This window comes from Balaenoptera physalus (assembly GCF_965194825.1).
Source record: "Balaenoptera physalus genome assembly, chromosome: 12".
Classification (NCBI taxonomy): Eukaryota; Metazoa; Chordata; class Mammalia; order Artiodactyla; family Balaenopteridae; genus Balaenoptera; species Balaenoptera physalus.
Window position 1 is genome coordinate 88,940,132 of NC_138897.1, and position 25,587 is coordinate 88,965,718.

Genomic DNA, 25,587 nt, shown 5'->3' on the forward strand with positions numbered 1-25,587 from the left:
ATCTTATGTGTATCTTACCACAATAAAAAAATTTTTTTTAATTTAGAAAGCTGGAGAAAAGGTAACAATTCACTAGACTTGAGAAAGCTTAACCCCAAACTGGCTGAAGGAAAAGTAGAGAAGCAGATTTCTTCTACAGAAGACCTCAAAGGTACAGGTACTGGAAGCAACAAGTACAACGAAAGTGGGGCTAAAGATGGGGTTAGAGACAGAAGGACTGGTTGAAAATCTATTTAAGGAGCAGTAAGAGGCTGAAACTCCCTTCCCCAGCAAAAGAGGGGAGTTTGTCTCTGATGGGCAAGAGAAAGTCTCTAGACCAGGCACCACCAGGCACCATGGAAGGTAGGGGCACCCCATGAAAAATGGGGGTTACAGGGAAATTTACCTGCTAACTGTCGAGACCTCCAGACTCCTTCCCTGCCAAGCCCTAGAACCCTGGCAGCCCGGCCTGAGCCCTTCGGTTGGGAGGTCAAGGAAAAAGTGTCCTTTGGCAACCTTGACCAGCTTAAGAGGAAAGACTGACAGATGTCATGTCTGGGTTTCCCCAAAGAAAACAACCCATGCTGACCACCCAATGATACCCACAGCAGACCAGCTCCCACCGTGTCCCCAGAGCCTCCAATCACCTGAGCCGACAACCTCATGTTGACACTAAATCTGAGAAGGGCCCCTTAGGCAGGCCCACTGACTGCATCTGAAGGAATGTATGGTCTATGTGGAGAAGAAAATAAAACCATCAATATCCTCAGGATGGACAATATCTGGATCCAAGAAACAAGAACATGCCACTTTCCAAAAGTTCAGAGAACAAACTATAGCTGTAAAATTAAAAACACAGGCTAAACCATATGAAAAGTGCCAATATTTGACTGTTTTCTGACCTACATAAAAAGCAGCCTCATATGTTTGAACCTAAAAAAAAGCAGAAATGAAAAACTCACTACAGTTGACCCTTGAACAACACGGGTTTGAACTGTGCGGGTCCACTCATATGCTGATTTTTTTCAATAGTAAATATTACAGGCTACAAATTAGTGGTTGAATCTGAGTTTATGGAGGAAGTGCGGATACCAAGGGCCAACTGTTAAGTTATATTTGGATTTTCTACTGCAAGGAGGGCTGCACCCCTAGCCCCTAACTAGTTCAAGGGTCAGCTGTATATGAATTCTGTGATAAGTGGAGGAAAACCAGATACAGAGGTGGGAAAAAGGGAAAAAAATTAAAGGTATCAAAGGACTACTAAAGAAAGAAAACAGAAGGGAAGGAAATTAAATAATTCAAGGAAATTTTCCAGAACCAAATTGAGAGATTGAAAGCGCTCATGAATGCTCAGTATAATCCCTGAAAATGGACTCAAACCAAGGCTCATCATCAAAAACTGCAAAAGACTTTGAGATAAAGATCATGTCCTACACGGGACTTCCCTGATGGTCCAGTGGCTAAGACTCCACGCTCCCAATGCAAGGGGCCCAGGTTCGATCCCTTGTCAGGGGACTAGACCACATGCCGCAACTAAAGATTCTGCACGCCGCAACGAAGATCCTGCATCCCGCAACTAAACCCGGCGCAGCCAAATTAATTAATTAAATTTTAAAAATAAATTTTTTAAAAAATTAAATAAATAAAAAGATCGTGTTCTACAAACTTCCAATGAGAGAAAAAAAAATATTCACTGAAGGATGGAGAATCAAATCGTTTTGGATATCAACTCTGGAAGGCAGAAGCCAAAGGAGCAGTGCCTCCCACTTTGTGAAACAATATGGTTCCCAAACTAGGACTATATAACCAGCTAAGCTATCAATTAAACATGAAGGTATAATACAGCCATTTTCAGACATATAAGGTCTGGAAGATGTCCTCTACCAAATGAGTAGATAAACCAAGAAAGAAGATACGGGACCAAGGAAAGAAGGGTCCCTGCACAAGACAGAAACCAAGAAAGTCCCAGGACGGGAGCTGTGCAGCAGGCAGAGACAGCCAAGTTCAAGTGGGAGCAGGAGGAAAAGAAGTCCAAGAGGGTGGTTTCCTACACAGACTGGTTGAGGGCCTGATGAGTTCACGTGGGGAAAGAATAGTACTCAAGTCTGTTACAGAGTCTGTTTAGAAACTAACCAAACAAAAATGAGGCAATTATTAACTCTAGGGAAAACAAACCAAAAAAATGTGCAAGAAAGGAAACATACCCATAATACACACTTTGGCTCAACAGTGGACAATACTTACATGGCCATAATAAGGTAAATAATAGTGACTTAACCACAAATTGGGAAGATGAAGGGAGAAAAAGGAGCAGGGTAAGAGAATGTAAGAATGGTAATCCTTGTTCTCTGCATAGCAAGTTAACAAACACAGAGCATCTGAATAGGAAAAACAAACAAAAAACAATAAGAAATAGCAATGTAGGCTTGCTGTTTGGAAAAAATGGAGGTAAACAGAAACAAAGAGCTCAAGAGTTGAAGGTGGTTGCCTCAAGGTGAGAATCAGGGGCAGGGAAGGGGAAGCCAAAGGGCCACCTCGAGCACCCAATTAGCACTTCTACACGAAATGCAGCCTGCATATCAAAAACTAGACAACCACGGCTTCACTCTGCCACTAGACCTGATCCTCCAACCACACTGAAGGATCTGGAAACATGTCAAGTGCCATCCATTTTGTGGCAGAGACTTATTTTATCATTAACTAGTTATACTGACAGGAGGGGGAAACATTTTAAAAAGAACTGAATCTAGAAGAGACCGGGTATGAGAGAGATGGGCCTTCATATACATCACAGCTCTTAACGCAAACGCAGAGATCTGTACGTAGGTCCTGAGACAAAAAGATGACCTGAAAGGATTGTGGTGGAAAACAAAATGCAAAAAGATGATTTATACAAACACACATCATGGACTGTGCTGCAGGGGAGGGGGATTTATACTGGCATCTCTGCTACACATGCACAGTAACCAAATGAGAATAAGTGAAGAGTTCATTACTACCAGACACTTCAGAACAAGATGCTCCCCAGGCCCTCCTCCACGGGGCGGCCCCAGCATCAATTCAAGACCACGAGCTGAGCCTGGAGCTGGGGTCTTGGTGAAAGCTCACCTCAGTGTGGCTCTCTGTTCTCTGCCTCCATGGAATGCAACACCCCCCCTGCCCCCCACCTCGCCACCAATACTCCCCAAGGAGGAGGGTGGGCTCCCTAGGCACTAAGGTACAGCATCAGCTCCCACTCGGATGTGGCACTGGTAACAGGAAGGCGTTTCTCAGGCATGAACGTGGGATGGAGAGAGGGAAACAGCTAAACAGTATGTGAATCCTGACCAAGCCAGACATCAGATTGGATTGTCAAAATGTAATTTAAATGAGGTGAGGGTATCATTTATTACTTGGTAATTTCTGGAGGAAAAAAGTTTCTTTTCTCCTTCTTTTTTTTTTGGTCGCGTCCAAATCTTACACGCCCAACCTGACCATCCTGAGTGATCAGACGAGAACTGGGTTAGCTGGGCTGAGAACGGGCAGCGTTGCCTCTGTCCACCTCCCTGTTGGTTGTGCCCCAAGTCCTTAGGAACCAACTCCAGCCCCATCAGTAAGTGGGGGGAGTGAGGACTCCACTGTGGGGTTTCCTTCTTGTCAACAACAGGCCCCTTGATAGCAGGGTCAGGAGGGGGACACGTAAGCGACGACAACCATGGCAGAAATCAAGCTGCTTACTCCATTGGCCCGGCCTGGCCTCACTGCCAGCTACTCTCCCACACCCCCTGCTGCCAGGCGCCAGGTCGTCCACAGCACCCAAGGGAAGCTTTTCTAGCCCATATTTTGGGTCAAGATCCACTGCTATGTGCTCATGTGCTCTCACTGCTACTAGCACTATTTTTTGGTAGCAATTATTTAAAATCTTATAATGCTTATTTGTTTAATGTGTGTTTCCCCTCTAGACTAGGCCATGGGTCTGTCTTGTTCACTGGTGTGTCGTAGCGTCTAACACTGTGACCCTATAGCAACAGGCACACAAGTATTTCCTTTCGAATGCAGAATGCCCAGCCTGTCCCCCGGGGTCCTGGGCAGACCCCGATGGGTGCCCCTGACTGACCTGACAGGTTGATTTCGGTTAAGGAGTCTCGGGTGGTGGTGCCCACAGCAGTGAGCAGGTTGATGGACTGGTCAGTGACGTGGTTACAGTAACTAAGGTGGAGCTTGGAGAGCAGGGGCATGTGGCGAATGATAAGCCGCAGGGAGGCGTCTGTGATGTCCAGGCCGGCCAGACGCAGCTCCACAATGTTCCGGAGCTTACTCCGATTGTCCATCTGACCTGAGGGAGCAGGACAGAGAGGCAACATGTCACCCTGACATGACACTTTACAAGGCCTACCAGCCAGGTGGAACACCTGGGTTTCATTTAGCCGTTGAGTGTCTCCCCCAAAAGATCAAAACTGGTTCCAACACTTAAAAGTCGGAATATTCCACATCAAGTTTTACACTTGTAGATTCTTTAAAAGTCAGAACACCTAGAAACACAGAGCCTGCATTCCACCCAGCAGTGCTCAGCCAGTTGGAGTACAGACAGCACAGCATCTCTGGGTCACCACAGATTCCTCATTTAAGGTACTGGTGGGGAGCAGTGAGCCCTGCAACCCGACCTAGGAGGGCTTCATCCCGTGAGGCCCTGTCCGGCCACACTGACCCCGATGCTTGAGGCTTAAAGCCAACGAAGGACAAATTAACATAGGAGCAGTGAGATGCACACAGAGTTCCCAAAGTGGCATCCTGGGAGCCTCTGCTCTCTCACGGGTCCCCTCTTGTACCCAAAGCTAACTGAGAACAGCAGCTGGGACTCAGCTGGGACTTCAGCTCTGCTGAAGCCAGAGAAGGCTTGAAGACATGACTACCAGATGGGGTCTGGTAGTCAGACCAGATCCAATGGCACAGCTTGGTCATACCACCTTCTTGTGACCCCCAGCCTTGGGTACACCCCTGTCCCGGACACTCACCTGGCCTGTTATCTGTAGGCGGGGACAGGAGATCCCGCATCTGGGCGTCCTTTAGTCCTTCTACCCACTGGACATCCAGGGTCCGGAGCAGCGGACAACTGGAGCTACAGAGGGCTGAGACTGCGATCCATGAGCAGCCGGACAGCACCAAGTCTCGGAGCCCTGGCAGGGGACAGAGACGGGGTGGCAGGTCAGGTGATACACCCCAGCCCCTGCTACTGCACACTGAGGGTCCCTGGCCCAGTGCTCACCAGGCAAGCGGTTGATGAGCCAGCTCAGCTGTTTCTTGGAGATATTGGTCCAGCTGAGGTCCAGGGAGACAGGCTGTCGCCGGATGATGCCGCTCAGCATCAGGGGTGTGATGGACTTGCAGTGGTTCAGGTCGATGCGGGTCCATAACCGCTTATCACAGCACCTGCGGGCCAGGCCCAGCAGAGGGGGCAACGTCAGAGTTGGGAGCTCTCCTGGGGAGCCCCCCTGCATGGCTGTGGTCAGTCCCCCACCTACCAAGCCCAGGGGGAGGCTCCTTAACTTCGTCCCCTGGACCCTTCTGTTTAGTTTCCGTCTCGCTGGCACCTGAGAGCCTCTGCTCTGATTGTCACAGCCCTTCCCCCCCACCCCCGTGGAAAGTACCAGAAGCTGTAAAGTATTTACTGGGGGCTTAATTACACCCTCCACAGGCCATATCTCAGAACAACCCTGCATCATGCCTGTTCACAGATGAAGGTAAGTAACTTGGCCAAGGTCAGAGACCGTTCCAGCTGGGAACTATCAAAGCAGGGATTAAGGTCAGGAACTGGCACGGCACTCGTAACCTGGGCTAGCTCTTTAAGGACAAGGACTCCCCCTGGTCCTCAGTTCATCTTCCAAGAAGCTAAATCAGGAAAGCAAATAGGGTTCCCCTCTTTTGACAAGACCACACTGTAGCTGCTAGACCTCTTTGAGGAGGACACTTAAGCTGGACGGGGCTTAGAAAGAAAGAGCATCACGAGCGACTCCAGTGGGGACGCATGTGCCATCCCTGGTCTAGCCTAAGCCTTAGCCTGACCCCCTGGTGCCCCCATCCGAACTCAGCCGGCGCCCCTCACCAGCGGTTCCAGGTCCTGCAGACCCGCATGCAGACACACAGGTCTTGGTGGCTGAGGTAGCTGAAGACGGCCATCCACACCTCCCTGTGCATAACGTGGGCCGCCCCATCATCCAGGGGCAGCGAGTCGGGCGGGGGGCTGATGGGGGGCGGCCGGATCACATGTCGCTCCATCTGGATGCACTTGGGCGGGGACACGGAGGGAGGGGGCCGGGAGATGACTCGGGGCGGGCTGCGCAGGCTGGGCCCCAGCTGGTGCCGCAGCTCCCGGGGGGTGCCGTTGGGCCCCTTGCTGAAGCGGTGAGGGCGCTCACAGAGGCCCAGGGGCCGCTTGGGCTCCTCGTTCTCGCTCTCAGGCTCCGACTTGATGGGCTGGTGGTTCTCGTGGGCCAGGCTGCTCTCCGTCTTCTGGATCTCCTGGTTGAGCTCCTTGCTCAGCTCCTTGCTCAGCTCCTTGTTGGGGAGTCGCCGCTTCCGGCGCATCTTCACCTTCCTCTTCTCCTCGGGGCCCTCCGCCCCCTCCGTGCTGGGGCCGGCGGTCGGGGAGCTGGAGCGGGAGTGGTCGCTCTCCCTCGTCTTGGGGGGCGCCTCGGGCAGGTCGTCCTCCGGCTCCTGCTTGAAGCGCCTGAGAGGCTTGTTGGCCATAGCCATTCGGTCCTCAGCGTTCTTCCAGGACCGCCGCTGAGGGAGGAGGGGGAGCGTGGGGGGGTGAGCCCCTAGACCCGGGGCTGCGCCTACCCAGGCCTCCCACCCTCCACCCCAGGACCCATTGCCCCAGGAGCGGGCCTGGGGCGAGGGCGGAAGACGGTACCTTTTTCCTGAAAAGCTTATCTTCTTTGCCGGGTTTCAGCTGTCACAGGAAAGAAAGGATGCAGAGCTTGCTCCCAGGGTTCGTGGGATTTGGTCCCCTCTACACCCAGCCCCACCAACAGAGGCTGGAGGGTCACCTTCCCAACAAATCCCATCTTCTCTGCTCTGACAGATGGGTGGGCCCTGCCTGCTGGTTTTAAGGAAGAAGCTGGAACTGGCAGAGGGTGATCGAGCTGTCCCCACCCAACTGACCTCCCACCCCTGGACAGACCCAGAGATATGCAGTCTCCCATTCAGGTCGGACTTGGCTCGGGGAGCCTGTCCCAGAGGCAGGGTCTGCAGGATTCCCAGCCGAGCCTTAATGGCTAGAGCGAGAAGACAACCAGGCGCCACCTCGTGGCTGATGTTGGAAGGGCCGGTGGGCGAAGAGGGGGCCGCCAGGATCCTCCGAGGTCCCCCAGATCCACAGGGCTTCCCCGCGGCAGCTTCAGCTTCCCAGACCCCACGCCGGAACCACGAGTCAGAGCCTCGGGGCTGAGGCCTGGGAAGCTACGGTGAACAGGTGCCTCGGAGCGTCTGCGGCAATGGGTTCGAGGACCAGTGGGGCGGGCGGGGCGGGGCGGGGCGGGGGCGCCCGGGACTCGTGAGTCTCCGGGGCCTGGGGAGGGCGGGGCGACGTGGGAGCACCTGCTGCTGGAAGTAAGTGAGACTGGATCTCCACCAGGGGCTGAGGCTGCTGCCTAGAGGGGGCCTCGGCGAGAGGTGAGAGGAGGAACCGGGGGACGTTTGAAGCGTCGAGGCCTAAAGGGGTGGGAAGAGGAGTGACTCGCTGGTTTTCCCCTCCTTTCTCTCGGGCCGGGCTCTCAGGACTTCCGTGACTTCAGCTCTCCCCGCCGCCCATCCCCGCCCCCGCCCGCGCGCCCCTGCACCCGGGACCAGCCAGGCCACCCCTCGCTGCCCGCCCCTCGCAGTCGTACTCGCTTGCGTCCACTCAGCTCCTGGGGCTTCTCGTACTTCCGCTTCCTCCTCAGGTGCGCATCGTCTGACTTTCGGCGCAGGATGCCGTCAGGGGGCAGCTTCTTGGGGTGCTCGTCCGACCTGCGCCGGGGCGCCTCCTCACACTCACTCCTCCGGCTGGCAGGCTCCTGCCCCTCCTTGTTGTCGCGGTTCATCTTCTGCTCCTTGAGCAGGGAGCCGGGCAGGTTTGAGGCGTACTTAAAGCCAGGGCCACGCTTTTGCTTGTAGGCCAAAAACAGAGAAGGAACACACGAACTGTATATCTTTGGACATGCCCTTGCCCCCGAGTCCGCGGTACCCCTCAAGCCCACATCGCCGTGGGCGGGGAGACAGGCTGGGTCTGGCAAGGCCAAGGTCTACCCCCTCCCGGGCTGACCCCTGGGACGTGGAGCCCGGCACTCACTTTCCCGGTCTTGCCGGCGTGGTTACACTTTGGACACTCCCAGCAGTTTGGAAGCTCATCGTTGACCACGCCCTCTGACTCCTTAATCTGGGAGGGACACACAGCAGTCAGCAAGCAGGGAAGGGGTGGACAAGGCCAGCTCCACCAAGGGCATCAACACCCCCTCCCAAAAGCCATTTCCATACCACCTTTGGCCAAGAGAGAACAAGAGTGGTTAAGACGGGCGGCTCTGGATTCAGGTCAGCATTCAAATCCTGATAGTGCCTCTTCCTAGCTCTGTGACCCTGGGCAAATCACTCCACCTCTGTGGGCCAGTGCCCTCAGCCATAAAATGGAGTGTGCCTGTCTCACTGGAGTTATGTGAGAATTCAATGAGGTAACCTGGTGAAAGCAATTAGCTCAGGGCCTGGCACCCAGCAAGGACCCACGCACCATTCAGTCATTTAGCAGCACCAAACTGGGTGCCTGGTGTCATCAAGTCAGATGTGCTTTCCCTGGAGCTTCTGATCCGGGAGAGAGAGGAGTGACCAGGGGCCAGGGGAAAAGCATAGCACCCCTTTTCAGAGGGGGAGGTGTGTGTGCTGGGGAGAGGGGAGAGTCACGACAAACCCCACTACCAGCACCGAGGGAAAGGGGACTGACACCTCAGAGTTGAAGCACCCTTTGGGGCAGGCCCACTCTCATCTCTCTAAACACAGGTACAGCTGGGCTGATGGGAGGTGCCAAGTAGGCTGACATTCTCTTGAGGCAGAAGGTATGAGCTATGTGCCAGCCCAGAGCTGTCTCTTCCTTTCAAAGGTGGAACCTGCTGCCTAAGACAGGCAGGCACAGCACGACGGTCCCCAGGAGGCAGTCCTGCCCTGGGCACACCAAGGGAACAGGTTCCTGGCACATGGGACAGGAATGCAACCACCTGTTGTTACAGGACCCGCCCTCCCCTGGCCCAGGCCTTTTTTCCCAGAAGCCCTGAGAGCAGCCCAACTACCCACTCTCTCCCTCTGGCCCAGGTGCAAGACTCTGGGAACTCTCTGTGGTTCTGAGGTCCTGGGAGGTGGAATGTGTGTGTCTGTGTGTGTGTTCACTCCCGCAAAGACATGGGTGCAAGGTCTGAGCTACTCCAGAACCTTCTCGCCCTCAGCTCATCATCGGACACAGAGAATTCCCCAGACTCAGAGTCCTCCAGGGAGGGAACCTAGTCTCACTCCCCTCCACCCCCCAAACCCCCGGAGCATCGGCACCACCAGAGGCCCAGGGTGAGGCGCCAAGCGGCACAGCCAGATGTCCCCGAGGCTGCTCACCTTAAGGCATCCAGGGTGGATGATTTCGTTGCAGATGGAGCACTCCATGAGCATGAGGTTAAACTTGCCTTCTTCCTCTTCCACTGTGTCCTCTTTTCCTGCCTCGCCACACACTAGACACACGGCGGTGTGGGGCAGCACTGGCTGAAGAGCGGGGAGAACACACAGGAGTCAGCACGGCCGGGACCCCATGGGAAACACATCAAAGGCAATGAGGTGCTGCCCTGGGGCCTTCCAGGAGCTGGGGGAGAACCAGCCCAGGCACTGCGCATCATTCATTCATTCATTCATTCAAATACTTATCTGGCTACTACCTCCACGTGCCAGGTACCACTCCAAGTGCTGGCTATAGCACTGAACCAGAGAGATAAAAGTCTCTGCCATCCTGAGCTTACATTTTAGTGGAGGGAGGCGAGCAAAATGAAGAAGAGTCTGTTAGATGGTGACAAGGGAAATGGAGAAAAATAAAGCAAGGAGGGCCAGGCCAGCAGTGAGGTGGAGGAAAGGAGGGCTAATCTGAAACGCAGGGGTCAGGGACAGCCTCACATATGAGAAAAGACCTGCAGGAGGAGGTGGGGCATGAACTGAGCCCAGATCTGTAGGGGCTGAGGCCGCATCTCTCCAGCGGCTATCAAAGCACAGTCTAAGGACTCCGGGTCCTCAAGACTTTACAGGGAGGTCAAACTATCTTCAGAATACCACTAAGACATCATCTGCCTTTTTCACTGTGTTGACACTTGCACTGGTGGGTGAAACTGCTGGCACCTGTCAGGGCAGAGGCTCCAATGTGCCCAGGCAGTCACTGGGCCATTCCTGGCCACAAGCTTCTTAAAAAGATCACCAGTTTCATTTAAGGATATCTTTAATAAAGCAGTAAGAATTATTAATTTTATTAAAACTCTGACCTCCGAGTACACATTCTTTTAATATTCTGCATGACAAAATAGGAAGTATGCATCAACTACTTCAGCTGAATACCAAAGGATGATGGTTATCTAAAGGAAAAGCTCTTGTGACCAAGCCGTGAACTGAACTGGTCATTTACTCCATAGAACACCATTTTACTTGAAAGAATGACTGATTATTTAAAAAAAAAAAAAAAAAAGGGTATTGGCACATCTTCTCAAAGATGAAATAAGTAAGCCTGTCACTTTCAGAAAAATAAAACATTTGTTGCAGATGATGAAATTTGAATTTTCAAACAAAAATTAGAATTTTGGAAAACTTACATCAGCCACCGTGAACTAGACAGCTTCTCGATACTTAAAGACTTTTCTGAGGACATTGGTGCTGGTGTTAACAAATGTGTTTTTTTTTTTAAACACTGTATAACACTATGTACCCCTATTTGGAAAATCTGTAAAACTCAGTGAGCCAGTGTTTTCCAAATGACCAATATCTGATGTTATAACATTAGGCATGAGCAAATGAGGGGCAAGAACGACTAATGAACTTTAATGTAACAGTAGGAAAAGTTCACTGATACAGTTTCAGATGCCACATTACAACTAACCTTTAAGCACTTGCCACCTGTTGAGCTCTGGTGGTGGATGAGAAGTATATCCACGATTATCTGAAAAGGCTATTAAAAGACTCCTCCCAGGAATTCCCTGGCAGTCCAGCGGTTTGGACTCCAAGCTTTCACAGTCACAAGCTGAGCAGCGCAGACCCACCCACCAAAAAAGACTCCTCTCTTTTTCAACCACATATTTATGAGGCCAGGTTTTCCTCATATAGTGCCTCCAAAACAACATCACAGAATGAATATAGAGGCATATATGAAAATCTAGGTCTTTTCTACTGAACCAGGCATAAAAAAGATTTACAAAAACATATAACAATGCTATTTTTCCTACTAATCGTTTTTGTTTCGGAAGATGTTATTTCTCCTAAAAATGTTATTTATGTTAATATGTAGTGGGTTTCTTGTAATTTGTAAATGAATTCAAAATATTTAAAATTTTTTATTACAGTAATATTAATAAATAAATAACCCACATAAACGAAAGCTCTTTGGGGTTTTCATAATTTTTAAGAGAGCAAAGGGGTCCCAAGACCACAAAGTTTGAGAGCTGATGTACCAGACTATAAACCCCTGTGGACAGGCTCTCAGTCTCTCCTCCTTATACACGTCCACCTCCCAGTACTTGGGATCCAGAGGAAACACACAACCAATTTTTATTAAACTGAGTTAGAATAGCTTCAAATAAGCTGAGATATACACTCCACCAATAACTGGAAAAGTCTGGAAAATGGATAGAACACTGAAAGCAAAAGAGTCATCATTCGTTCAGACTCTGAAGTAGGCGAGGAGAGAAAGAACCAGTCTCTGCAAAGTTACTGCAGGAGGGGAAACCCCGGCCAGGGCTACAGGGAGAGGGTGCTGGGCAGTGGGAAGGGATAAAGTCTGTGGAGGAAGCCTCCCCCATGGGAAGAGAGAGACTCACTCATCAGGGAAAAGGGCCTGGAAGAGGAGTAGAGGTGGGTCTGCCTGGGTCAGAGGTGGGTAAAACGTGGCAGGAAGTGCCCCAACAGAGTGTGAAGCCTGGAAGTAGAGCAAGGACCTCGAGTGAGGGTCGGGCTAAGGTTGCATTTGCCATCAGTCCCAGGTTGGAGAGGAAGACACACACAAAAGTGAGGTTTCCTTCAACCGACAATCCCTGTGCCAGGCACTGGGCCAGACACCAGGGCTGCAAAGAACAGGTGACAGCAGAGACAGCTTCCTATAACTGGACCTGGGTCACTGGAGGGAAGGTGAGGGTGAAAGAGAAAGTATGGCTAAAGAGGAAGAGATGGGGACTTATCTGGTGGCGCAGTGGTTAAGAATCCACCTGCTAATGCAGGGCACATGGGTTCGAGCCCTGGTCCAGGAAGATCCCACATGCGGTGGAGCAACTAAGCCCGGGCGCCACAATTACTGAGCCTGTGCTCTAGAGCCCGTGCTCCGCAACAAGAGAAGCCACCGCAATGAGAAGCCCACCCACCGCAACAGAGTAGCCCCCGCTCGCCGCAACTAGAGAAAGCCCACGTGCAGCAACGAAGACCCAACACAGCCAAAAAAATAAATAAATTAAAAAAAAAAAATTAAGAGGAAGAGACGGTCCTGGGGCACTGCTAACATGCCAAGTTTTAGGTGACACTGTTCTCAAAACCCAGAGTCCCTATGGACAACTTCTCTTAAACCATGACAGAATGCAATAAGTCATGGACCCTCACTCCAGAAAAGTGCACATACACACAGGCACACATATAAAAATCTGTATTTAATTTCAAGGGGGTGCTCAAACTCCCTGAAATCCATTCAAATGACCTGGTACAGGTGACAAAAACACGAGCAACGAAACTTCAAAACCTCTACACAGCAAAGGAAACAATCAACAGAGTGAAAAGGCAATGTACATAATGAGAGAAAATATTTACAAACCATGTTATCTGATAAGGGGTTAATATCCAGAATATATGAAGAACTCCTATAACTCAACAACAAAATACAAACAATCCAATTTTAAAATAGGCAAAGGACTTCAACACATTTGTACAAAGAAGGTCTACAAATGACCAACAATCACATGAAAAGATGCTCAACATCACTAATCATCAGAGAAATGTAAATCAAAACCACAGTGAGGTATCACCTCACACCCATTAGGATGGCCACTATCAAAAAAGAAAAAAATAACAAGTGTTGGCAAGGATGTGGAAAAACTGAAACCCTTGTGCACTACTGATGGGAATGTGAAATAGAGCAACCACTGTGGGAAACAGTATGGAGATTCCTCAATTAAAAACAAAATGACCATATGATCCAACAATCCTATTTCTGGAGATATATATATATAGCAATATGCTTTTAGATATAGCAATATATCCAAAAGAATCCAAAGCAGGATCTCAAAGAGATACTGGCACATCCATGTTCGCTGCAGCATTATTCACAATAGCCAAGAGGTGGAAGCAACTTAAACGTCCATGAGCAGATAAACGGATAAAGAAAATGCAGCACATCCATACAACAGAATATTATTCAGCCTTTAAAAAGAAGGAAATCCTGACACATGCTACCATGTGGACGAACCCTGAGAACATTAAAGCTGAGTGAAATAAGCTCACAGAGGGAGACATCCTGCCTGAATCCACTTACATGAGGTGTCCAAAGCAGTCACAATTAGAAACAGAAAGTAGAAAGGTGGTTGCCAGGGGCTGGGGGAGGGGGGATGAGGAGCTGCTGTTCAATGGATATAGAGTTTCCATTTGGCAAGATGAAAAAGTTCTAGAGATCAGTTTGCACAACAACGAGCATATAGGTAATATCACTGAACTGTACACTTAAAAATGGTCAAGATGGTAAATTGTACAAGTTTTGGACCACAATTTTAAAAAGAGAGACAGACATAAGGAAAACACAAAAACACAAGCAGTATGTGTTGGAAGGAGAAGGGGAAGGCGCCCCAGGCTTGGAGGGGCATCAGCAGCCAGGGAGGAAGCCTCGCCTGATGCCAGGCTGGGCCTGTGAGGGTCTTACCCAGGGCCAAGGATCCTGTCCCTCCTGCTGAGCCTGCTTCCTGTGGGAGCACGGAGATCACCGCTCCCTCAGGGAGGACCCTGGGGCCCGGAGCAGTGCCCTAAGGAAGGCAGAATGCCTAAGTGTGTGCAGGGGGGATACACGGGCAGAGCCAGGACCCTGCTGAGTTGCCAGAGCCTGAGCCCACTGCCCTGTCCTGGGGCAAGGCCGGAGGCCAGGTGAGATGGCCTGGAGGGGCTGGCCAGGCTTTCCAGCGGCCCAGCTCCTCCTGGACACCGTAAATCAGTCCTCCTTCTCTGGGACAGCCCCCTCAGGAGGGGCACTGACCTTCCACCCAGACCTCTGACTTTGAAGGCAGGACAGGAAGGAAGGGAGGGCCCAGAACCGTCATGAACTGGACCATAAATGTCGGCAACAGGGTCACAGACAGGACAGGCTGCCCTGACATCTTTAATGGCAGAGACTTCAAAGTACTCGGTCATCTAGGGAAGGAAGGAGTTATAAGACCAGCAGACTACGAAGGAAAGGGAGCCTGAGCACATGGCAGGACCCCAGAGTCCTGCAGCGTGGAATCTGAAAACAGCATTAGTCTCCCCTTTCTTCCCAGGAGGCAGCACCCCTCCGGGGTTTCTGCTGTGGCCACATTCTCTTCAAGCGGAGGGACTGGACAGACCAATGAGCAGAGGAACAGACCGGCCTGAGGCACAGGTGGGGCCTGCATTCAGGAGCCCCCGCGTCCTGGAGCAAGGAAGGGCTGCCACCTCCACTCCCGGGGGGAGAAGCACCGCAGCCACTGGGAGGGGCGCCCCTGGGGGCACTCACCGCGATGCACTGCCGCATGATGCAGCTCTGCTTCATCCGCCCGGGGCCCCCGAACTTCTTCATGTCCTTGCAGAAGTGGCACTCTCCGCACTCCGTCCGCAGGCAGGCCTCGCACTTGCGGCATCGCGTCCGGCGCCGGCGAGCTCCCGCCGTGGTCCGGTTGGCGGCCAACTTCACCGCGGAGGCGGGGCCCAGCTTCCCCTTGGGCCGACCTACGGCCCGGTTCTGTGGGAGCACACACAGGACTGGTGAGATGGGGGCCCGCAGGGCCGGCCAGGCCCCGAGTCTGGGGGGTTATGGGTTGAAGTGTGTTCACCCAAAAGGTATGTTGAAGTCCTAACCCCAGAACCTCAGAACGTGACCTTACTTGGAAATTGGGTCTTTACAGACGAAACTTTTAAAATATGGTCACTAGGGTGGCCCTAATCCAATAGGACTGGTGTCCTTGTGAAAGGGGTAAATTTGGACACAAGCACAGAGAAGTCTTATGTGAAGACACAGAGAGAAGACGGCCATGTGCCTGGAGGGATGCCGCCATCTGGAAGCCAAGAAACGTCAAGGAAGCCAGCAAATGCCAGAAGCTGGAAGACGCAAGGAAGGGTCCTTGCCTAGAGCCGTCATGGAAAGCACCGCCCTGCAACACCTTGACTTCTGACTTCTAGGCTCCAGAACTGTGAGAGAATACGTTGTTTTAAGCCACCCAGTTTTTTTGGTTTTGTTTTTTTTAATTTTTATTGGAGTATAGTTGCCTTACAATGTTGTGTTAGTTTCTGCTGTACAGCAAAGTAAATCAGCTTTATGTACAAATATATCCCCTATTTTTTAGATTTCCTTCCCATTTAGGTCACCCTGAGTAGAGTTCCCTGTGCTATATGGTAGGTTCTCATTGATTACCTATTTTATACATAGCATCAATAGTGTATTTATGTCAATCCCAGTCTCCCAAGTCATCCCACCAGCACCCCTTCCTCCCTTGGCATCCGTACGTTAAGCCACCCCATTTGTGGTGCTCCACTATGGCAGCCCCGGGAAGCTGACAGGGACACCCTGCTTTGGAGGGCAGCGCGCCTGGCTCAAGAGCCTTCTGCAGCCCCCCCACGTCAGGCCAGGCTCCTCGGGCTACCTGTGCTTCCGCAGGGAGGCCACACAATCCGCCTCTGTTCCCTCTGCCAGGGACACCCACCCCTCCCCACCCCACTCGACTAATGCCTGCTCAGGCTGCAGGACCCAGTTTAAACACTGCCTTCTCCTGGCAGCCCTTCCTGACCGCCCTGCACTGGGCCCCTGACACAGCATAACTGTCTGTTCTCTCATGGGTCTTCCCTTTGAGACAGGGAGCTCAGAGAGGCAGTTATGGAGGGTGTCTTGTCACCACTGTCCCTCGACAAGATGGCTGGCACCTAGCATGTGCTCAATAAACCAGACCCCAAGAGAATGAGACAGTAACCCTAAGGAACTGATTTCTGAGACCTTCTCCCTGTGACTCAGGGAAACAGAGACAGGCAGATGAACAGAAAGTGGTACTAAATGCTGAACAGGGCACAAGCCAGCCACATGTCCTGCTCTGAGGTCCTTACAACCTGGCCACCAGCCCCAGAGCCTCTTGCAAACCAGGATCAGAGACCAGCCGCTGGGACGCTGTCCACCCAGGATGACAAGTAGGAAGGACCAGGGTGGTAGGGAGAGTGTCTCATCTGAAGCGCCTTTCTGAGTTTGCTGAAAAATTGCTCATCCCTCTGTCAGAGAGACACACTCTCACTGCAAAATTATCTGATCTAATTGGCATCGAATGCTTAAAGCCCTTCTCAGCCAATTAAACAAGCTTCAGTCCACCTTAGGCTTTCCATTTTAATTGCTTGTCATACTTGGATCCCTAAACAAAATCCCATCGCTCGCTAGCTCCTGGGCCCAGAAGTGTGGTTACAATGTACCACAGTGCAGAGGATCTTCCTTCCAGGGACCCGCTCTCCCACAATGCACACAGCTCCCCACCCCCAAACTACTGGGGCTGCTTAGAAACTTATAACCACATCAGCAAGGAAAACAGTCCATGGTTCTCCGAGAATCAAGCCTTGACCCCCACCATTTTATCCTGCAGAGCCGTGGTCCCTGTGCATACCCGAAGGTCCCACACACACCTTTTGGTATTGACACCTAAGTGGATCCCTTCCCTCGATTTATTTTCCCAAGAGCCTGCAGCATTCAAGGAAACTGCGAAGCCTCTGGTGGTGAGGCACCCACGTCAGGAAGCGCTGCGGCTCTGAATCTTTATCCCTCTCAACTTGCTCTGAACTCCAAAGAGGAAAGGAGACCCGGCTCTACTGGCCCACATGTCCTCACCTCCCTGTGCCCTAACCCCGCCGCTCCCACAAGCCACACCACCCGGTGGGGTAAGGGGCTGCCCCAATGCAAGTTACTCCTCCTGCAAGCAGTGGAGGGCCTCCCCATGCACCGCAGCCCAGGGAGGTCTGGGGCCCCCAGTCATGGACATGGGCAGTTCCACAGCCGTGGCACTGCCCGTCAATTCAGGTCAGGTCTTGCTGCCAGATGAGTAGTGGGGAAAAAAAAAAAAAAAAGGAAAAAAAATCAGTTTTCAGAGACTTTAGATTTGAGAACAGCACGTAAGGAACTGTGGACCTGAAAACTAAGCAGCAAGGAGTGCTGAGTGGAAGCAGCGATGACAGGGACGGTGACAGCAGTGCAGGTGGGTACTTGCCAAGTGCCTGTCATCTTGCTCTTCATTTTACGTATGATATTACCTAATTTCCCAATAATAACCCTATGAGAGATGCCATATTTCAGATGAGGAAACTGGAGCTAGAGGTTAAGTGACCGGCTCAAGGTCACGGAGCCAGCGGAGGATGTGCGTCTAAACACTAAAACCACATCTAAACACTATAAACCACAGCGATGCACAGGCCAAGTAGGACAAGAGACCCCAGAGTCCACGGGAACTGACCACACGCCCTGGAAGGGGCCCACAGCTAGTGCCTTGATGCCCTTAGTAGGACAGGTGCCAACAGGAGGTGCAGAGAAGCACATCAATTTCCAGAGAAATGGAGACCAGGAAGGTTTCTCCCTCTCTTCACAGCCTGGAAGACTCTCTGGTAAAGAGCACACGTCCTGTTAGCAACCCACTCCTCAAATCCCTGAAACATGGGCCAAGGGGTGGGCGATTCAAAGCCTCGAGTCAGGTACAGAGAAGGCAGCCCGAGGTTCAGCCTCCAAGGACAAAACCAGAGGTGAAGGGCTCACACTCTGACCCTGGAGCAGGAGAGTCTAAGGACTAGTTTCTTTGGTGAAGGACTGAAAAAAAAAAGAAAAAATTTCAGGAGTCCAAACATGGCTCTTGCCTCCCACTCAGGAGCGTCAGGTATACATAGCAGCTGAGCACCTCTGGCCTCTCTGGCCACTCAAAAGTAAGAGAGTTGGGTCGATCCGGCCACAGTCACAAAGCTCGTACTTGACTGTGAAACAAGCCCACTTTCCTGTGCTTTCCAAAGTTCATTCTCATCTGAAGAGGCACTTTTCCAAACGATGGAAAAAACCAAATCCGCCCGGATCTTGATGGCAGCTGAGACATCCTGGAAAATGACAGAGCCAACGACAGACAACGCCTCGAAGGAAGAGATATAAGGGTGGCTGTTTCCAAAGACCTTGTTTCAGGCCCTCTCTGCCAGGCTGCCAAACAAGCTAGAAAAGCTGCTGCCGCCTGCAACTTCGCGGGCCAGCTTGCTGGTCAGGAGTCAACTGAGCAACACTTGTAATGCAGGATCCTCCTAAAGACCACTGAGAAAATCAACAGGTAAGAAAGACATCGGAGGGTCTCTATTAGGGAAGGTGAACAAGCCTCGTTTTGGCTTCTGTCCTAACCTCTTTTCGGTGACATCTAAAGGTTCACAAACCAATACTCAATTCCGCTCTATCCTACCTGTGCCTCTATTCATTCAAGTAACCCAGAATGCCCCTTTGTTAATTTCAGCCTGAAATGTTCTCCTCAGCGAAAGGGATGATGGCATCCACTGACTTCCACATACAAACCAGCCTCCCAAACCCCAAAGCCGTTTGTTGATTTTATCAGCCCAGAACTCATATCCTCAGCTCCATCTGGTTAGGAAAATTGAGTCCACACGCCCATACACACAAATCTTAGTATTCCAACACTTTTTCTCCATCAACATCTCACAAGTATCGTCCTTAAAAGGAGTACTATTTTTTAAATAAAATTTAAACAGGAATACTATTGGGCTTCCCTGGTGGCACAGTAGTTAAGAATCCGCCTGCCAATGCAGGGGACACAGGTTCGAGCCCTGATCCGGGAAGATCCCACATGCCGCGGAGCAACTAAGCCCGTGCGCCACCTACTACTGAGCCTGAGCTCTAGAGCCTGCGAGCCACAACTACTGAGCCCGAGTGCCACAACTACTGAAGCCCGTGCGCCTAGAGCCCGTGCTCCGCAACAAGAGAAGCCACCCAATGAGAAGCCCGTGCACCGCAACGAAGAATAGCCCCTGCTCGCTGCAACTAGAGATAGAGAAAAGCCCGTGTGCGGAAACGAAGACCCACGCAGCCAAAAATAAAAATTAAAAAAAAAAAAAGGAATACTATTGAGATAGTTCATTTCATTCCACAAATATTAACTAAGTGCCTCCTATCAGATCCTATTCTCCAGAATATTCATGGGCAGAACCTTCAATCTCTCTCATTTCTAAAATACTGGAATTAACATTACTTGGATTAACTAATTCACGTGAAAAGATATCCCATGTTCATGGACTGAAAGATAATATTGTTAAAGGAAACAAAAGGAAGTTTCCAACTAAAGTGGAAACAAAGTGGTCCACAAATTCAATGCAACCCCGACGAAAATCACAGCTGGCTCATCTGCAGAAATTGAAAGGCTGATCCTAAAATTCATGTGGAGGGAATTCCCTAGTGGTCCAGTGATTAGGACTCCACACTTCTATTGCAGGGGGCCTGGGTTCAATCCCTGGTCAGGGAACTAAGATCCCGCAAGCCGTGTGGCATGGCCAAAAATAAAATTTAAAAATTAAGATAAGATAAAAATCATGTGGAAATGCAAGGGACCTGAAATAGCCAAAACAATCTTGCAAATGAAGAACAAAGTTGGAGGACGTACACTTCCTGATTTCAAAACTTACTATGAAACTACAGTAAACAAAACAGTGTGGTACTGGCATAAGGATGGATATACAGATCAATGAACTAGAATTGAGACTGCAGAAATAAAGCCTCACAATATTTATGACCAACTGATTTTCAACAGGAGTGTCAAGACAATTCAGTGGGGGGAAGAACAGACTTTTCAACAAATGGTGTGGGGATAAATGGATATCCACATACAAAAGGATGAACTTGGACCCTTACATCACACAATACACAAAAATTAACCCCAAAATGGATAGAAGACCTAAATGTAAGGGCTAAAACCATAAAACTCTAAGAAAGCATAAGGGTAACTCTTCATGACCTTGGATGAGGCAATGATTTTTTGGATATGACACCAAAAGCACAGGTGACAAAAGAAGATAAACTGAACTTCAAAATTTAAAACTTCTGTGCTTAAAAGAGCACCATCAAGTAAGAAGAAGAATGGGAGAAATTATTTGCAAATTATACACCTGGTAAGGGTTGTATCCTTAAGGTATAAAACAACTCAACAATAGAAAGACAAATATCCCAATTTTAAGATGAGCAAAGGAGGACTTCCTTGGTGGTGCAGTGGTTAAGAATCCACTTGCCAATGCAGGGGACATGAGCTCGAGCCCTGGTCCGGGAAGATCCCACATGCTGCAGAGCAACTAAGCCCCTGCACCATAACTACTGAGCCTGCGCTCTAGAGCCCACGAGCCATAACTACTGAGCCCACGTGCTACAACTACTGAAGCCCGTGTGCCTAGATCCCGTGCTCTGCAGCAAGAGAAGCCACCACAATGAGAAGCCCGCACACCACAACAAAGAGTAGCCCTCACTCGCTGCAACTAGAGAAACCCTGTGCGCAGCAAGAAAGACCCAATGCAGCCAAAAATAAATAAATAAAATAAAATAAAATGAGCAAAGGATTTAAGCAGATAATTCTCTCCCCCGCCCCAAAAAAAAGATATACAAATGGGCAATAAGCACATGAAAAAATGTTCTACATCACTAGCCAATAGAGCATGTGATCTGTGCTACAGACTCATTCATTCACCCCCTCACTCACACTTTCACCCACCTACCCACCCGTTTTCTGGCTGTGAATTATGTACAGACTCAATGCTAGGTGCTGGGACTACAAAGATGAGTAAGATGTGTTTGTTCCATACTCTCAAAGGCACTACAGTCTGGGGGAAGAAAGACATGTTACCACATAAACACACTGCAACACAGTGATGATAATATCAAAAGCTAACATGTGCTGAAGCAACACTCTTTTCAATACTTGTATCAATAACCTATGAGGCAGGAATTATTATCATCTCCATTTAGAAATAAGGAAACTGAGGCACGGTGCATTTAAGTAGTCTCCCCAGTGTCATACTGCCAATAAATAAGAAGCCGAGATACCCAGGCGATGGCTCTAAAGCCTGGGCTCTGGCATGCTGACCCAGAAGGAATGCCTCATCTCACTGGGAAGGGAGGCTGGGAAAAGTGTCAGACACAGGGGGTGGTGACTAAAACGAGTCTTAGATGGAGGATAGGACACTGCAGGCCAGGAGTAGGGGTGGGGTTAGAGAGTGAATATTCTAGGCAGAAGGAAGAGTAAGATAGAGATGTGAAACTAGATAACACATTCAAGGAATAGCTTGATATGGCTGCTGGAAAACTGCCCTGAAGTGGCAGGAGCCTAAACCTGCAGGCCCCGTACACCACATTACAGAAATAGTGGCCCCTGTAAGAGCAGTTAAAGGGCTTTACATGCAGGAGCAACATGATCGTATTTTGGCAACACTGTGGGGAGAGAATTTTTTTGGTGGTGGGCAAGATGAAAGCCAGGGAGATGAGCTGACGATGCTACAGTAGTCCAGGATGAAGGTTACGAAGGCTTGAGGAGAAGCCATAGAAGGAACGATGAGGAGGGGATGATTCATGGATGTTTTAGAAGCAGAGCCGGTTTAGAAGACCCAGGAGGCTGACTGCATAGGGAGCATGCAAGCAGGAAGAGTCCTGGAAGACTCTGAGGTTTCGGGCTTGAGCAACAGAAGAACAAGGGGCTCAGGAGAGACAACACGAAACCACCATGCACACTTGGAATCTGAGGGACCCACGGGACGTCCAAGGAAGGTGGCCAGCAGCAGCCAGGAGGGACTGGCGCTGAGATACACAGCTGGGAATCAGCATCGCGTAGTGCTGAACACTACTTAAGTCCACGAGGTTGTTCAGGGAGAATGGGCAGAGTGAAAAGTGGGTCCTGGGCAGTACCTTCAAGACTGAAAACATCCAAGGGCCGGGTGAAAAACAGCAACCTGCTAAGGAATGGCCAGAAAGGCAGGAAAAGCAGCAGGAGCCTGTGGTATCACTGGAGCCAGGGAAGAGTTTCAAGAAGGCAGCGGGCTAGAGTTTCAACTGTCAAGAGGAGTCAGTGAGAAGAACAGTAAACGTGGCTGTCTGTTTTTACAATTCAGACAGTTCTTTGTTCCTCACCAAACTGCTGCTAACAGGAGCACACTGACGCGTAGCCCCATGAAGGATAGCCAGAGCCCCCAAACAGCGTGGAATTCCTTGTCATGCTAACGTTGCCTTCAACTGTATAACAAATTTCTTTCAACATCATGTCTGTTCCCAAATCTTCAAGTATAATGGATATCCCAGGAAAAGCTGGATTTTAGCTGCGCTGCAGGGCCCTTAACACACACCTGCAGGCTCCAGGGAGGGCTTCGGTTTGTTTACACACTGAGAGTAAGGAGCAAGAGAATAAAAACACAGGAGCTACCAGAAACCCAGCGGATGGGCAGACCTCTGGAGAATCCGAGGAAAGCTAAGGACCTTTCCTCTAGAAAAATGCCCCTACGCACAAAGTCACAAAACTTTCGTATGTAATTTTGGGAAGGTTCAGGGACCCATATGAAAATTTCACTCTTTAAGCAATTATAATGAGTAACACAGTGGTTACAGCCATATAAATTTCTGAGATCTTCTTCAGCATAATTTCCTAATTTTCTTTTTTTTTTTTGGCCACACCACACGGCATGCAGGATCTTAGTTCCCTGATCAGGGATAGAACCCATGTCCCCTGCAGTGGAAGCACGGAGTCATAACCACTGGACTGCCAGGGAATTCCCTCTAATTATTATTTTTAACAAACAGGCAGTAATCATTTTTAGTAAAAAAAAAAAGGAATAATGCTATTTTCATTTCAGGGGTTAAAAAAACACAAGATGGAATTCTCCTTACTAAGAGCCCTTCTTTGAGCGTCATCTCCTCAAACTAAAAAGCAGAGCTGAAGAATTTTCCAGCACGTTCTGCACTGCAGAAGCAAAGGAAGTCCATGGGAGAAGGCCCAGCCAAGGGTCTCTCCCGCCCCGGGCCCAACATCGGGAGCAGTTGAAACCCAAGCTGCTGTGGGAAGGCACTGGGCAGACAGGCCAGCCCAGCAGGACAGGCATAAGGGAGCCTGATACCACCCAGGACTGAACACCAGCCTCGAGTGGGGATGAGGGAAGGACACAGACTTTTAAGACAGAGCAGGCAAAATTCTGATGAAGGGTGAGGGGCTAGGCTCAGCTGCAGGGACAGACTGGGCAACAGAAATGTCCCAACAGGGTCTCCGCTGGGACCTTTCACGCAGTAGGTGGCCGAGCATACCTGCATGCCTACACTCCAAGACTTCCACCCCTCCTTGAAGGAGACTTCTTTTTTTTTTTTTAATTTTTATTTATTTATTTATTTATTTTTATTTATTTTTGGCTGCGTTAGGTCTTCGTTGTTGTGTGCGAGCTTTCTCTAGTTGCACCGAGCGGGGGCTACTCTTCATTGCAGTGCACGGGTTTCTCATTGTGGTGGCTTCTCTTGTTGCGGAGCATGGGCTCTAGGCGCACGGGCTCAGTAGTTGTGGCATGTGGACTCAGTAGTTGTGGCTCGTGGGCTCTAGAACGCAGGCTCAGTAGTTATGGTGCAGGGGCTTAGTTGCTCTGCGGCATGTGGAATCTTCCCGGACCAGGGCTCGAACCCGTGTCCCCTGCATTGGCAGGCGGATTCCTAACTACTGCGCCGCCAGGGAAGCCTGAAGGAGACTTCTTTAGAGAAGAGTGGGGTCTATAGCCTGCGAGCTACAGACTCCAGAGACTCTGGCTCCAATTTGAAAGACACAGATGCCTTAGAGGTCCTTAGAGGAAGCCACTCTTCTCAGGCCCAAGAAATTGTGGGGCTGATAAAAGTTGAGGAAAGGTTAGAGGAGACAAGCAGCAGTGAGCCACCGCCTGGAGGGTCGGCAAATGCAGGGTCCATGACTGACAGCCAACTTCTCTATTGGGACTATGGGGAAAACCTGCTGCCCAGTGGCCTGGCTCAGAGGTCGTCTCCCTCAATGTACCTGAGTGGTAGCAACATCTTTTTTTTTTTTTTAATTTTTTTTTTAAATTTTTTTTAATGCTATTCTTGTCTGCTTACATTCTTTTTATGTATGTATGTATGTATGTATGTATGTATGGCTGTGTTGGGTCTTCGCTTCTGTGCGAGGGCTTTCTCTAGTTGTGGCAAGCGGGGGCCACTCTTCATCGCGGTGCAGGGGCCACTCTTCATCGCGGCGCGCGGGCCTCTCACTATCGCGGCCTCTCGTTGCCGAGCACAGGCTCCAGACGCGCAGGCTCAGTAAATGTGGCTCACGGGCCGAGTTGCTCCGCGGCATGTGGGATCTTCCCAGACCAGGGCTCGAACCCGCGGCCCCTGCATTGGCAGGCAGATTCTCAACCACTGCGCCACCAGGGAAGCCCGGTAGCAACATCTTAAAGTGAACAAGGCGGGCTTCCCTGGTGGCGCGGTGGTTAAGAATCCGCCTGCCAATGCAGGGCACACGAGTTCGATCCCTGGTCCGGGAAGATCCCACATGCCACGGAGCAACTAAGCCCGTGAGCCACAACTACTGAGCCTGCACTCTAGAGCCCTTGAGCCACAACTACTGAAGCCCGTGCGCCTAGAGCCTGTGCTCTGCAACAAGAGACGCCACCACAATGAGAAGCCCACACACCTCAACGAAGAGGAGGCCCCGCTCACCGCAACTAGAGAAAGCCAGTGCGCAGCAATGAAGACCCAACGCAGCCAAAAATATAAATAAATAAATAAATAAAGTGAACAAGGCAACCAGGAGAACTTAAGTTGCCAACAACTCCAGAAGTGCCGTGATTGGGCTGACTAATGCGAGGAGGAGGGAACAAATCCAGCTACAGGACGTATGGGTCCTCACGTGATGGAAGTCTCTCTCAGGAGTGGCAGTAAGTGAAAAGGAGACATAAGGAGTCCTATCTGATGTAGTGTCAAAAATGATATCTATCATAGGCCATAGGGTGTGGTCGAATTAAAAAACCAAAACAAAACAGGTAACAGGAACCTCACCCATGAAACACCAAAGCGCAGTCAACACTGAATACAAGGGTCTTACGAATGACCAGATGCAGAAAGCGTACACTGTTGGCAGGGATTAGGCAGATCCAAACTGA

At 50.3% G+C, this 25,587-nt stretch overlaps 1 protein-coding gene across 14 annotated transcripts in view; it reads right to left on the bottom strand.

Moving 5' to 3' along the window:
- KDM2B (lysine demethylase 2B) overlaps positions 1–25,587 on the bottom strand; it is a 122,962-nt gene that overhangs the window by 4,429 nt on the left and 92,946 nt on the right. For 10 of the 14 annotated variants that reach the window (XM_082418013.1, XM_082418007.1, XM_082418014.1 and 7 more), the window contains 10 exons: positions 14,933–15,157; positions 9,589–9,732; positions 8,290–8,377; positions 7,848–8,116; positions 7,558–7,671; positions 6,872–6,910; positions 6,062–6,741; positions 5,225–5,388; positions 4,974–5,135; positions 4,076–4,294 (listed from right to left, as the gene is read on the bottom strand). In XM_082418013.1, the coding sequence (XP_082274139.1) occupies positions 4,076–4,294; positions 4,974–5,135; positions 5,225–5,388; positions 6,062–6,741; positions 6,872–6,910; positions 7,558–7,671; positions 7,848–8,116; positions 8,290–8,377; positions 9,589–9,732; positions 14,933–15,157 (2,104 nt within the window). The remainder of the gene's footprint in view (positions 1–4,075; positions 4,295–4,973; positions 5,136–5,224; positions 5,389–6,061; positions 6,742–6,871; positions 6,911–7,557; positions 7,672–7,847; positions 8,117–8,289; positions 8,378–9,588; positions 9,733–14,932; positions 15,158–25,587) is intronic. The other 4 variants (XM_082418015.1, XM_082418011.1, XM_082418017.1 and 1 more) reach the window with 2 other exon arrangements.